The sequence below is a fragment of the Falco biarmicus genome, chromosome 2 (assembly GCF_023638135.1).
Source record: "Falco biarmicus isolate bFalBia1 chromosome 2, bFalBia1.pri, whole genome shotgun sequence".
Taxonomy (NCBI): Eukaryota; Metazoa; Chordata; class Aves; order Falconiformes; family Falconidae; genus Falco; species Falco biarmicus.
Window position 1 is genome coordinate 2,260,198 of NC_079289.1, and position 13,297 is coordinate 2,273,494.

The 13,297-nt window shown below is 45.3% G+C and overlaps 1 protein-coding gene across 6 annotated transcripts in view; it reads left to right on the plus strand.

The window, feature by feature from the left end:
* The window catches only part of GDPD5 (glycerophosphodiester phosphodiesterase domain containing 5), a 210,359-nt gene that overhangs the window by 155,723 nt on the left and 41,339 nt on the right, over nucleotides 1–13,297 (plus strand). For 5 of the 6 annotated variants that reach the window (XM_056328392.1, XM_056328394.1, XM_056328390.1 and 2 more), the window contains 3 exons: nucleotides 5,550–5,653; nucleotides 10,499–10,592; nucleotides 11,259–11,318. In XM_056328392.1, coding sequence (XP_056184367.1) covers nucleotides 5,550–5,653; nucleotides 10,499–10,592; nucleotides 11,259–11,318 — 258 coding nt within the window. The remainder of the gene's footprint in view (nucleotides 1–5,549; nucleotides 5,654–10,498; nucleotides 10,593–11,258; nucleotides 11,319–13,297) is intronic. The other variant, XM_056328396.1, reaches the window with a different exon arrangement.

The window sequence follows — 13,297 nt, forward strand, 5'->3', positions numbered from 1 at the left end:
CACAAACTCACCCCTATATATAAGGGTCTTTCAGAGGCCCATTAGGTGAAATCTTGCTCACTGTGGTTTCAGCTGCTCTGGGAGAGCTTTGGGAACATACTGCTACAGAAGGTTTGATGTGAGTGTCGGTGCAATCCTCATGGTTGGATGTGAATCAAAAGGGGGACTGTAAAAAAAAAAAAGTTTCCATCTGTGAGCTGCCATAGTTAGCTGTACTGGTATAAACTGGGGCAAGCTTGCAGCAGCATAATAGCAACGGCATTTGACTTCCTTCACCGGAAAGCTTCTAGGGATGCACAAGTTGGAAGGGGCCCAACTTTGCCCACATTGATTGATTGCTGGACTGTTGTTGGCTATGAGCTAATCCACGTAGGAATGGAGCCCTAATCATCCAGCACTGGCATTTCCTCCTACCCGTTCACGCTTCAAAGCAGGCTTCTCTCTTATTTTCACACACACATGTGCTCCCCCCCCCCCCCCCCCCCCCCCCCGTTCATTTTGAAACTGTGTTGCTTGTGGGTGCCAGAGAAGATGCTGGAGGTGGTGGGTTTGTTTTAGACAGGAGCATTTTAAAAATCCTCCTGCGTTTTCATCCCAAGCCAGGAGGCGCATCTCAAGACTGCAAGTCCTGCTGCTCGCTTGGGATGAGCTGACAGAGATCTCCAGCAGCAACTGTAGGTGGAGGAGGGCATTTCAGGACTAGTGTCAGCTGGGGTGACTCCAACAATTTCAGTGAAGGCAAATGTTTATGCTTTCCTTCATCCATAGGCTGCTAGCAGCTCATCTAGCTCTAGCCTTGGCTTTAATGGAGCAGACCTTGAGCCAACTGTACTTGCTCTCCCTTCTGAAAATGCAGCCTTCTCCTCCAGCTGGGCACAAAGAAAAGAGCAAGAGGGGCAGCTTAGCTCATTCCACAGCATTTTGATGACCTTTGGGAACATACCTGGTAATAAATAAGCAATTTAATGTGATACCGCATGTGGTACCTCTCTGTTTTGCCTGCATGCCCCAGTCAGGGCTTGGGACACATTTCCTGACAGACTCAGCTTAATTATCAAAATATTTAAACCTCAGGAAGAGGGGCATGTGTAAATGCTGTGATAGCCGCTTCTGATCAATGGAGTCTCACCCTGGGCAATCTTAATTCTAAGATCTTCAACGTTCCTTCTCTCTGTTCCAAGTCCAACTCACACTCTGTTTAGATCCTGATGTTGTGCTGATCTGCTTTTTGGGAAGATAATGGGCAATTTGGTGGTCTAAAGGCCTGATAAAGGTATGTCAAGTCAATTATCAAATGGACATGGTTCTGGCTTCTCTAGAATGGCACAGCATTGCATTGTATTCGCGCTATAATTCAGCAGGGAGTAGCTGTGGCAGAGAAATGTGCATTAGCTGTGCACGTGGCTAGTTTTGGCAGAGGATCACTTTCTAGTGACAGCCAAGGAGCCTCCACTAAAGAAACTTTTGAAAAAGCACGGATTTTTTTGGTTGAAGAATTTTTTTGGTTTATAAATGGTATCACACACAGAGATTTCTTCCAGCATATGTGTGATCAGCTAGAATATAGAAATGAGTGAGAAATATCATCGCTTCTAATACAGCAAGTTTAACTAAATTGAAACAATCCTTGTAGGAGGGTTAGGTGGAAGTGTGTACGTAGATGAACTTCACGGTATCTCCTACAGATCTTACAGGAAATAAAATAATCTTCCTGAGCCTCTGTTTTCCTGCCAGGTGGTAAATAATGCTGCGACGTTCGTCTGGGTTGGGTAGTTGCAGCAATAGAGGTTGGTGCAGACTTCAGCTAACCAAAACTAATCTCCAAGTTGGAGACATCTCTTCCATGCTCTGTGATATAAATTTCAGGGCTGTTTCAAACAAGTAAGATTAAAACTTGCAGCACAAGAGCAGGTAAAATGCGTGAACCAGCTTGACAGTTGAATCACAAACTGGCTTTTTCTGTGGCAAATTCCTTTAGCTTTTTTTCTACCCCACCCCATCCCTTACTTTGGAGCTGGTTGTGTTCCCACCTGACACAGGGTGGAGATTGGGGATGCACAAAACTGGTGGAGAATGTGGATGAAATGCTGATATGTTTGTTTGGGATTTTTAAAGAATTTTATAATTTTAAAAAATTGCTGGCAAACTGCAACTTGGTAACATGTCTCAGTCTTAACTTTTTTTCCCTTTTGTGGCTCTTCTGATTCTGTCTGTAGATACTCTTGGAGTACGAGATCTTATTCCCATTGCTACAGGTGGCTCCACAATAGATCTGAGATCACAAGCACAGTGGTATGTTTAAGATGCCTGGTTTTGAAAGTGCTTCTGCAATGAAAAATCTTCAACCCATGCCGAATCCTTTTAAATAGTCTTACTTCAAAGTTACTTATCTTATTTTAATTGATACTTTCTCCATCCTTCTTTGGGCTGTGGCCATCTCAGTGGATGTGCTCCGCAAAGACTTTGTCTGCATGCTGGTTGGCTTTTGAGGTTAACCAAGCACATGGTACATGTCCTCTCTGGCCATTTAGCTGGAGAAAAAGGGTGGCTTTTCATTTATTGCTTTCTTTTAAAATTAGATGTTAGTATAATGAGGTTAATACTACTTTGTGCCATTCTGTAAGACGTGGCTACATCGGCATTAGCAAGTAGGGTGGCCCTGGAGATGTTTGTGGAAGGAGGTAGTTGGTGCCAAGATTCTGACATCCGTGGCCCAAGCATTTGGGAGGTGGTGGTGGCGTAGTCACTTAGGACTAGCTCTAATTGGGTCTTGTGGACCAAGTGTCCGTTGGTAGTGCTTGGTGGGGTTCATCTGCAGGGTGATACTAAGTAATGTGTGAGGTGAGTGTGTTTAAGCTTAGTGCAAGTAGTTGGTAACTAGTGAGCATGTCCTCTTATCTCAGTGTGAAGAGGGAGAAGCTGAAAGGCGGGGAAGGGGTTTTTTTCTAGAAGAAATGCCAAAATTGTTCGTGCTGACGTTCTTCTAAAATCTCATGGAGCCAAAAATATGGATGTTTTTTCAAGCATCTTCAAACTTTCTAGTGGTTCTGCCCGAGTTCCTGTAGGTGAAGTGGCACTGTTTTCCCCACCTACTTGTGGCTGTGGTTGAGTGATCAGGATGACTGATTTTAAGTGTTTATTTTTGGCAGTAGAGGCTTGAAGCTGTTGCACGCTGCAGATTTCACCTTGCTTTGAAGCATATGGGAGCTTGCAAAGTAGGGGCCTGTAAAGCTCTTCTGATGAGGGGCTGTTGGAGGGAGGTTGTACAGAACCTGGGCTAAATCCAGTATATTGTGCATGTAGGTCAGATTCGTGTAGGCTCAGGTTTTGGTTCAGTTTGTGCTGAATAGCTTCAGTGGTGCTGGGAAGATGTTCCCTGTCCTTCTGAAAGCCCACCCAGACTTGTGTTTGAACTCACTGAATTATGTCGAGCCTTAAGGAATTTAGCTGGGTTTTCACAAAATCAGCCAGGCAAATATTCCTGGCAAGTACACCGTCAAGGACAGACCAAATATAGCTTTTGGAGAGCTTGACACAAGCTACGCTACTTGCATGTAAATGGGGACACACATACACACAGAAAAAAAGCCCAAATACGTTCTGAAAAGTTTTTCTTGGCTTGTTTATCAAATCAGTGTCTAGTGCATGAATACTGTCATAGCCTGCTGAAAGGGTTAGCACTCGCTTCCTCCTAGGGAATTTTGGTGGGACGGGGTGAACGCGTGAGTGGGTTTTGGTTTGGGTGTTTTGTGTAATCCAGATGTTCCGTGGGATCTGAGACTTCTTGGTTGGAAAGGGTTGGTTTAGCGGTGCAGTGGTGGTTGGCGTCAGGGAGGTTCATCGTGGAGAGGTGTTGTAGCCTTGCTGCTGCATTTAGTTCTGGAGAAGGCCAGCGTTGGCTGATGTAGATGCTGTGACTGGCATCCTGCTACCAAAGGCAGGGTGTTTTGTGGGAAAAACCCCATTCCAGCCTTAGTGCTTTCCCTCCAGCAGCTCAGCTCTGCATATAGATGCAGTTCTGGGCGTGAGGTGAAGAGATTGTAGTCTCCAAACTCCTGGCAGAGCAGTTTGGCCATGTGGTTTTGAATGTACTTGGTGATTGCACTGTAGAAGTCCCTTTTACCACCTCCTGGTCCTTTTTGCCCCGTTTATCTGGAACACCAAGCCCCTCATGGGACTTACACACCTGCTTGGTAGAAGTTGGCTAACAAACAAGCTGAGCTGAAAAAAATGTTTTAACCATAACCCCAGTCAAGAATTGGGAACTTCTAGCAGAAAACATAAATTCCAGTGCAGCAAAAATTAAATAATTCTGACCCTTTTTATTGCTTTCTCTTTCTTTTGGCACTTTTTATAAGATGGAGCATAAAAGGATGAGCTGTACCACAGGACTGGTATCCAGGGTGATGCATGATGGAAAATAGTCAATACACAGTTAAGCAAATGGCTTCAGCTCTTAAGATGGAAAGGAAGGGCAAAGAATAGCAATGTTTCTTGTATCACTAAAAGAGTTTATATTGGTTGCATTGTTTTGCATAATTGAAAAGCCATGAGACAGTTCACTAGAGAAAAGGGCATTTTCAAGAGAGATAAATGTTGTGCTCAGGGTCTAGAAGGAATTTATAGTAGTAGAGTTGCTCGTACACTTTTTCAATTTTCCTTCCTACTTGCTCATTCTGGGAAGAGAGGGTTCATTTGAATATTTTCCATAAAGAATTTATTTCAGTGTTTTGTTCCAGACTGGATGCTATTTGAAATGGAAACATGTGTGGACTGTTTTAATGCCTGCAGATTAAAACCAACAAGGACCACGTGGAAATGGTCCTGTTTTCTTGCAACACTGTTCTCTTTATGGATGTCCTTGTGGTTTAGGATTTTACTCATGCTGTTGGAGCAGGTCACTGAACAGATGTTTTAGGGATTTGGGGGGGGGGATGCATGTGTGTGTAGTATTATTTGAAACATTCGTGAAAACTGAATGTTGGTGCAAATCTTTCATCCGATGCTGGTGTAGTCTCTCCTCTTGTCATATTATTTGCAAAAATATTTGCATATGTGGTGGTGGGAATAAATGTTGCAGATGGGTGGTTTAGCTCTGCAGGATCTGAGTGCCCTGGGGGAAGGAGTAAGGGTTTATATGTCTGTGTTGTAGTTATTTGAGCTGAACCCATGGGAGAGTAAGATGCCAATTTGCCTCTCTCGCATGTGAATGGAAAAGTAAAAAAAAACCACCCCAAGCCACCAAACCTTCAACCAAACAAAAACAGCAGTTCTGTATCCAGAAACGCTCCCTTGTTCCACATGCTTTGAGAGCTGGAGAAATGCTGTCCCAGCCCTACGTAAGATGGGTCTATGTAAGCAGCCCCTCTGCCCAGAGCTGGGAATAAGGGTTGCATCTCCCACCTGCCCCAGGGAAGCAAGGATCTGAAATCTGCCCTTGGAAATGTCTAGTTACTCCATCCACTCTCAACAACTTCTAGGTGAGATGTGGGGCAGCACTGGCCCTCAGATGGGATAGTATTGATGTTGGCTTCTTTTTCCATTCTCAGTGGGAGTGCCTCTGGTTCCTCATCCTCACCTCGTCCTTCTTCCTGACTTTGGTCTGGTTTTACTTCTGGTGGGAAGTTCGCAACGACTACAATGAAATCAACTGGTGAGTAGAGTTTCCCCGTTGCAGAGGGGCAGACCCTTCAGTTTGGCTGCCATCATGTGCCTCTGGGCTGGATGTGTTTGGGTCCTTCAGATGGAATTGTTAATGACAGTAAAGGGAGAGTGAGCTGGGAAGTGAGGGTGAAGGAGGGCTGCTTCTGCCTGTCTTCACTAATAAATGTTGTATGTCCTCACGTGTCTATTGCGTGGCTGTAACGGAGTGTGGGGTAGGTGTGCTCCCCCGTGAATGGCATGCAAAAACAAAGATGGTGCTGGAATCGTGTAGAAGCTTTTCGGTTGGTTTTTGTTTGTTTGTTTCTATGGTTGGCTGATTTTAGAAGTGGCTGAGCAATTTGACTGCAACTTTCCAGAAAATATAAATGACAGGAATTCAGCCTGAAGCAGACATGGGTGTGGAAAATTTTGCAAAGTTGGAAGGAGCCGACAACAAGCTTTCCAGTGGGATGTGCTGGGGAGTTTTGGGTGTTGCCAGCTAACCCCAGTGCTGGAAATGATTCTTTCTTTTACTACCTCAGCAGCATCTTGAACATTTTGACAGTACCTTGGGCTCTCTTCTAACGAAACTGCATTGACATCATCTTCTTGTCAAAGATAATATGTAAACTGGATTTTAAAATACAGTGGATAGTTGGTCCCTTAAATAAATCACCTGCTTTAGATGCTGAAGTTGCGTGAGGGAGAGTGTTTACTAATGTAATGATGTGAGCTGTCTCCTCCCAGGAGTGTGTTTTTTCCTCTTTGCTCAGACCCGTGCTTTAAGAACTGAAACCATCACCATTGCTCTTGATTATTTATAATACTAGCATGGGAAGAATGCCTTTTTTTAAAGGATATTTAAAATTCCTCTTTTTTTGGTTTGTGTTTTTTTTTATACCTTCAGTAAAAAACATGAACTCTCCTAATCCCTCCAGTGCAAAACAAAATCTGTTTTAGCTTGAAGTTGAGAATGGGCTTTAAAAAAAAAAAGAAAATCATGCAGAGATGAAGCAAAGCCCTGGGAATGCTGTGAATGAGCATTGTGGCTGTAGTGCTGAAAAGTTTTGGATTCCCAAATATTTTTGCAGGAATGAGGTGAGATGTGCAGGTCTGCTCTGGATCCAACAGGTATTGGGCTTTAAAATGCTCATGCATGCTACCTGCAGACCAAAGCCCCTTTCCTCTGCTATGCAACCCCGTGTGCACAGGGTGCTATAAGCAATTCTGGATTGACAGCGCTGGAAAAGCAAGCCTTCTCGTGCACAAGAGCCGTGGAAGAGGCTCTTTGGATGCGAAATAGCAGGGCTACATCTGTTCAAGCATTGCCATTCAGTGCTGAAAATGGGTCAGTGCTTTGTATGTGCTGTAACCCCAGTTAGATCCCTGCTCTATGCTATGACGCCAGAGGTCGAGGAGAACAGCAGGGTTTCTGAAAAACAGCCTGAAATGCTTCAGAAAGACTGGGAGGAAGGATGATAACATGGGGCAGGGTTTTAATCATGGCCGTGCTGATTCCAAACAGAGAGGAAATTTCCAGTGGGTCCATTCAGGCTGATCCTGGCCCTCTTCCCTCCCAGCACAGATGTGTGGGCTCCATTAAACCAGAAGAGGTTTCAGCCAGACAGGGTGTAATGGAGATGAAAGCATAATTTTGGTCCCAACAGTGCTGTGAGCCTGTTCTGATAAGGTGTAGTGGGGTTCTGGCTCTTAGAAACCCCGTCTTTGATGTTCCTCAATGGCTATTACTTCTGGGTCATTTTTGTGGATAAAGTTTCTTTGCTACTTGTTTCTGTGCCTGCCTTTCTGCTCCACTGACTTAATTGCCAGCCATGACCTCTGTCGGACTAGAAGGAGGACTCAGGGGGGGCATATTCCATCTCTGCACAGGACTTAGCACACCAAGATATTGGCAGGGGCTCCCTGGAGGAACTGGGACAAAGAATTGCTGTCATGTTGGTATGATGCACTGCTGAGCTTGTTCCTGCCCTCCAGAGCTCATCCTTGTAAGCTTTCCTTTCTCGTGCCATGTGCAGGCAACTACACTGAAGTTCTTCAACCTGTCCCACCATGGCAGGGGAAGGAAGGTTGGAGGCATCTGTCAGACCAGCCCCTTAAAGGAGGACTATTGCCAGCAGTAGATCAAGTTGACTGAAGTCTTGAAACTGTAGGACTTGTGCCAGCACTGCACCGCCCTCTGTGAGGAGAAGATTTCCCAACCCAAACCTCCAAGGGCCATTTCCCCTGTGACAGTGTCTGTCACTCTTGAAAAGTTTGATTTCAACATTTTCATAACTGTCTGTTAGACAGCATAGTTGGCAATCAGGTCATCTTACAGCCTCTTCTCTGTAAGACTGAACTAGTCCAACTTCCTCAGGCTTTCCTAGCAAACTGTGTTCCCCGGGTGCCTCATCGTGTTGGTTTGGTAGTTCTCCATTGGACCCTTTCCACATCCTCCTTGAACTAGGAGGCCCAAACCAGGGAGGGCACTGTGGGGGTGGTGCCCCCTCACCAGTGCTCAGCAGAAGGGATAGCAACTTCCCTTGGTCTGCTGGTGACACTTCTCTTAAAGCCACCCAGTGTGTGGTTGGACTTAATCACAGGTGGAGGCACCCTGTTGGCTCATTCAACCTCACATCTTCTATTTCCCCAGGTCCTGCTCGGCGGAGTTATTAGCATGCTAATGTAAAGCTTCATTATTCTAGTTGAAACTGCAGTGTGCTGCAATACCTCTCTTCTGTGTCCTTTAGATTGAAATGGTACTTGAAACCTGGATTCATTAAGATGTTCTTTGTTTCGTAACCCAGATGTGCAGAGCATTGCTAAGTGCGGCTGAGCAGCTGCTAGCAGAGACCAACAGATGAGCATAGCAAATGCTGCCTGAGGTTCAGGCAGTGGTTTTGGGGTCCAGCAGCGAATGCATCTAGCTGTGTAAAAACAAACTGACTTAATTAGATTGTGGCAGTGGTAGGGTTTACCTACCTGAAGGTGGGGGGTTGGCCTTTAAACTTGTAAAGACTTAGGGGACTACTCTGGGATTGCAGTGGGCTTCAGAAAGACAAGGCAGAATTATAGCTCGGCATGTGTTGCTGCAGGCTTTTAACCTTTTTCAGTGAGGCTGACTATGCAATGAGGTCCTTGTCAGTGAAAGGGCTTTGTGCCTTTTAAATTTAAGTAAATGCTTTCTTTAGTTTACTGCTTCAGGCATTTCACTTTTTGGTGTCTATACTTAATGGCATTATACTTCAGATCTCCGGTGTGTGAGGTTATGTGCTACAACAGAAAGCTCAACATCAGTTAATGAAGGATGTGGGAGATGCTGTAATTTGTGAACCTGGCTGTGTTCCCTCTTGGAGCAGGGCTATAAATGCAAGTCTGTGTAGCAAATTTTTTTGTTCCTTAGTTCTGGAGAAGGCTTATCTGGTTCATAACTACCATGGAAACAGCTTTTTAAAACAGCCATTTGCACATCAGGTGAAGACCTGACTCTGAGGGCCATTTGAAGGGACATCAGAGCAAAAAATTGATTGTATTAAAGATGAGCTAAGGAAGCTCTTGGTGGTGGTATTGAGCAAGGACTTCAGAGAAGCCCTCTTCTCTTTCTTCCCTCTTCTCTACTAACAGCATGTCTGAATCCCTCTGGATCCCTTTTATGTCTCTTTGAATCCCAAAGCAGAACCTGGACATGGGTCATGTATGTTTGAGCTCAAGGATTTGCTCTCCGGATCTTCTGTGGGAGTTCTATTCCTGCACAGAATAGATGAGGCAGTTGCCAGACCAGAGTTTGTGGCTTAGGAACGATGCTGGATTTGAGTGGTGGGAGGGAGGTTGAATCTTTGACCTGCTTGCATGCAGCATTTCTGTCTGTTGTAACCACAAAAAAGCAACAAAAACCTCAGGTGCTCACCTTGGCCAGTCCGTTGAATGAGCTGGTGGGTAGGGCAGAAGAAGGCTAGTGGGACCATTTGACCTGAGACCCACATTGTCAGCTGTTGGAGAAGCCCAAGGTCTACTGTGTTATGGAATCCCTTCATATCGTGAGGTCTGTCTCAACTGAGCCTTCTGGAATATCTGCTCAGGTGTGTCCTGAACCTGGTTGCTCCTCCTCAGCAGGACTTAGGCCTGAGATAGGCAGGTCAGGGTGGGCTTCGTGTGGTCCTTGCATTGAGAGAGAGAACACAGCAGCCCGGTGCTGCTCCAAAGCTTGTGTTTCTGCTGGGTGTGTGTGAGCAGTACTGCTGCGTCATCCACCCTGAAACCTTCTTGTCCTTGCTGTACCAGGGGATTTACATGGAGAGAAAGTTAACCCCAATCCAAGTCAATTTAGTGATGTTTTTTTCTAAGAATCCAGTGGAAAAAGTTTTAATCCAGGTCAGGCTTGAACTCTCCACAGCAACATTAATTTTTCTCCCCTGTCCTTAGTACTAATTAGTTCTATATTGTATTTATTAGTCTACAGGCACATGGGACAGGATTGGATCTATCATTTAGGCAAACATCACCACAAGTGGGGATACTTTTATCTTGTTTCTAGGGTGTGTTTTTTTAAAAAACCTCAAGCACTGATCCTGTATGGTTTTGTTGGTTGTTTGTTTTTTTCTCTCCAGTGTCACATTGTTGCTGTTTGACATAATTGTCCAGTTCCTCTCTACAGAGTTAATTTCCCATGGGGGATCAAAGCACAAACGTTTTGAGTTTTTATTTCAGAGTGACTTGTGCTTTTTGCTGCCTGTGTCTCATCTGTACAGTAGGAACAGAAAGACAGACCCATTTTCTAAAAAGTTTTGTCTGATCCCAGTGAAGTTGTTACAGTGCTGAATCTCTTCGTAATCTGTACTTCACGCTTGTCTTTCAGGTTTTTATATAACCGAATGGGATATTGGAGTGACTGGTCCATTCCAATACTTGTAACAACTGCTGCTGGCTTTACGTACATTACAGTGTTATTGGTGAGTAGAATAAAATGCCATTTTCTAGAGGTTTGTGTGTTTGTTTTTAAAAGGGCATGAACTTCTCAGTCCACCTATGGCTTGAACAATTTTTTTTCTGGAAGTGATTTCTCTCTCTTTCCTTCCCCTGTGCCTTAAGTTGCCTAAAATAAATAGAAAGTGAAAAATTGCATGGTCTTTGACCTCAGATGATGAAGAGCAAAGACAGAGACTTTGATACCAGTGATGCAGTTGGCCTGAGGAGGAATACAGCTCTTGTTTTGCATAGTTTCCACTTTGGTGTGTCTGCCAGTCGCAAGTGCAAGTTGTTTCCCCCCACCCTGGGGTGCTGGGACCTTCAAGGTGATGTCCATTCCCGTAGCATGCTGGTCCCTGGCCCCATGTAGGCACTGCTTCCTGCAGTCCCAGAAGCTGTGTATCCATGGACCAAAGTCTCAGCTCCCTGCCTCTCAGAGGTCAGTGTCTTTCCCTTCATATCCTTGGCTTTGGAGAAGATCTGTTTGTACAACTGAAATAGGTGGTGTCTGCTGGACCATCTTCCTGCCAGCCCTGTTTTCTGTCCTGGCCTCTTTGGTTATCTTTTTGGATGACGATGATGTTCCTGCGTGTTCAAACACTTAAAGGTTGTGTTGTGCCTATGTCTGACATTTGATTTCTTCCTCCCAGATACTAGCACTATGTCACATAGCTGTGGGACAGCAGATGAATCTGCACTGGCTTCACAAGGTAAATAGCTCTTCTCATCTTGGAAGGGAGCAAGATCTCAATAAAACGGGAGTCTAAGAAGCAGGCGGTGTATGTGGCACTCACTTTCATGGGCGTTTTGGGAGGAGCATAAATTGTAGATATCTGTGGTGCATGTGTCCTCGGCTCAGAGGACTGAGCAAATTGCACAGCAGGGGCAGCCAAAGCACGGGGACTAAGACCTTGGTGAAATGCTTTGGGGTCCCTGCTGACAGGGGGTCTAGTGCTGGAGACTGAGAAACACCAGGCCATTAGAGAAACCCGACTTCAGTCTCTGCTCAGCACGGTACTCCATTGTGAACCTCTCTGGTGCTCCTTTCTGTGCTGAACCCAGCCCTGGAAGAGGGGCTGAGCAGATATGAAGTTGTTCTGCACATGCTTGGAGGAACTGATGGGAAAAGCCTTGGGAGGAAGATGTAGGTGTTAAAACTGGGAGTGTGCAAAGTGCAGGTTGTGGTTTGCTGGAACCCAAGGAGGTCCTGATTTATACATAAAGCAGTTTGGAAAACATTGCAGTGAAATATAAGTGGAGATGCAGATCTGACGTTTAGAGCAGAGAAGGGGAGAGGAAGGATATGCAGCAAGCTGCCGGAGAAGACAGTGCCAAAGAAAACTGCTTGGCAGGATTCGACTGTAACTGGCAATCTGCTAATAGGTAATTAAGGGACCAGTCCTGAATGTGCTGATACACATCTCCTCCTGAAACTGGTTGTACTGCATGTGACAGGGTCTTGAAAGATCAGAGCCTGAACAGATGTACCACCCCCTAGGACAGGGAAAGCACAGACCACCTCACCTTCTCCTTGGGGGCTTTTTTTTTTTTTTTTTCCCCTAGAAATGCATAAATTATGCTTCCTTGGAGGAGGGGATGCAATGCAAAGAGGGGGCAGGGACCATCTGACTACTGCTGGAAGACAGTTGATTCTTGAGTCTAACATATGTTTCTTCATCAGGGGAAATGGTATTTTTCAGACATGCTCCAGGTGGCTAGTGGGTTTGGATGAGTAAGTCCAGAAGAGGAATGTGTTGGTGGAAATCAGTTAATTCTTGCTTAGAGAAACTTACCCTTCTTTCCCTTCTTTCAAAAAAGTCCACCTTTCATCACAGCTCAGACGTGTTGCTCTGTCTCGCTTTTTCCTTCCCTGCACCTCCCTCAGCTTTCTAAGGAGGCTGACATAAGAGACTGGAATAAGTTAATATTCTTCTCTGCAACTGTGCTGATTTACCTTCAAATATAGATTAAAGCACATGGGAAGGGCTGGTATGTGCAAACTGCACGATTCCTTCCAATTTTCTCCTGTAATCCTGCAAAAAAGTTGAGGATTGTAAGCCAAGTTGGAGATGCATGGAGGGAGGGTAAGAAGCAATAGATTGGAGCTGATGGGCGGAAGAAGTAACGGAATGGAGATACAGTTGTGTCCTGACACCTCTGTGCCACACAGGGCAGCAACATCAAGGGGAATTAGGGTTGCACTTGAAGAAATGTAGTTGATAAAGTCTTCTGTTGATGCTGAATTTGGAGTTCAGCTTTGGTGGATATAAAGTGGATGAAAAGTAGATTCAGAGTTGTGTGCTGGTGTTACACTCTGGCAGGCGGCCCAGAGGTCTGGCCGCAGGGTCGGGGAGCAGAATGCCTACTGCATGCAGAGCCCCACCGCAAAGCGCAGTTGTCCACATGCATTGCTTTGTGTTGTATTAGTTCAGAGTCCTTAATCAGGAAACCTCTTGCAATAGTGTGGATTGCCCCTATAGGTCACTGAGGGGTGCCTTTTAAATAGGCAAACGGACCCCGTCCTGCCGTGGATGTGCAGAAATGGGTTGGTTAGATTTAGGAAGTGGTTTGAATGCAGCCTCTTGGCGCCAGGATTCTCATCAGCCTGTGACAGCTGGATCTCTTGGCCCCTTCTGCTGCCCCATGTGCTTTGTTCATGTTCCCCAGAAGGTGGAGGCTCAGAGCGAGC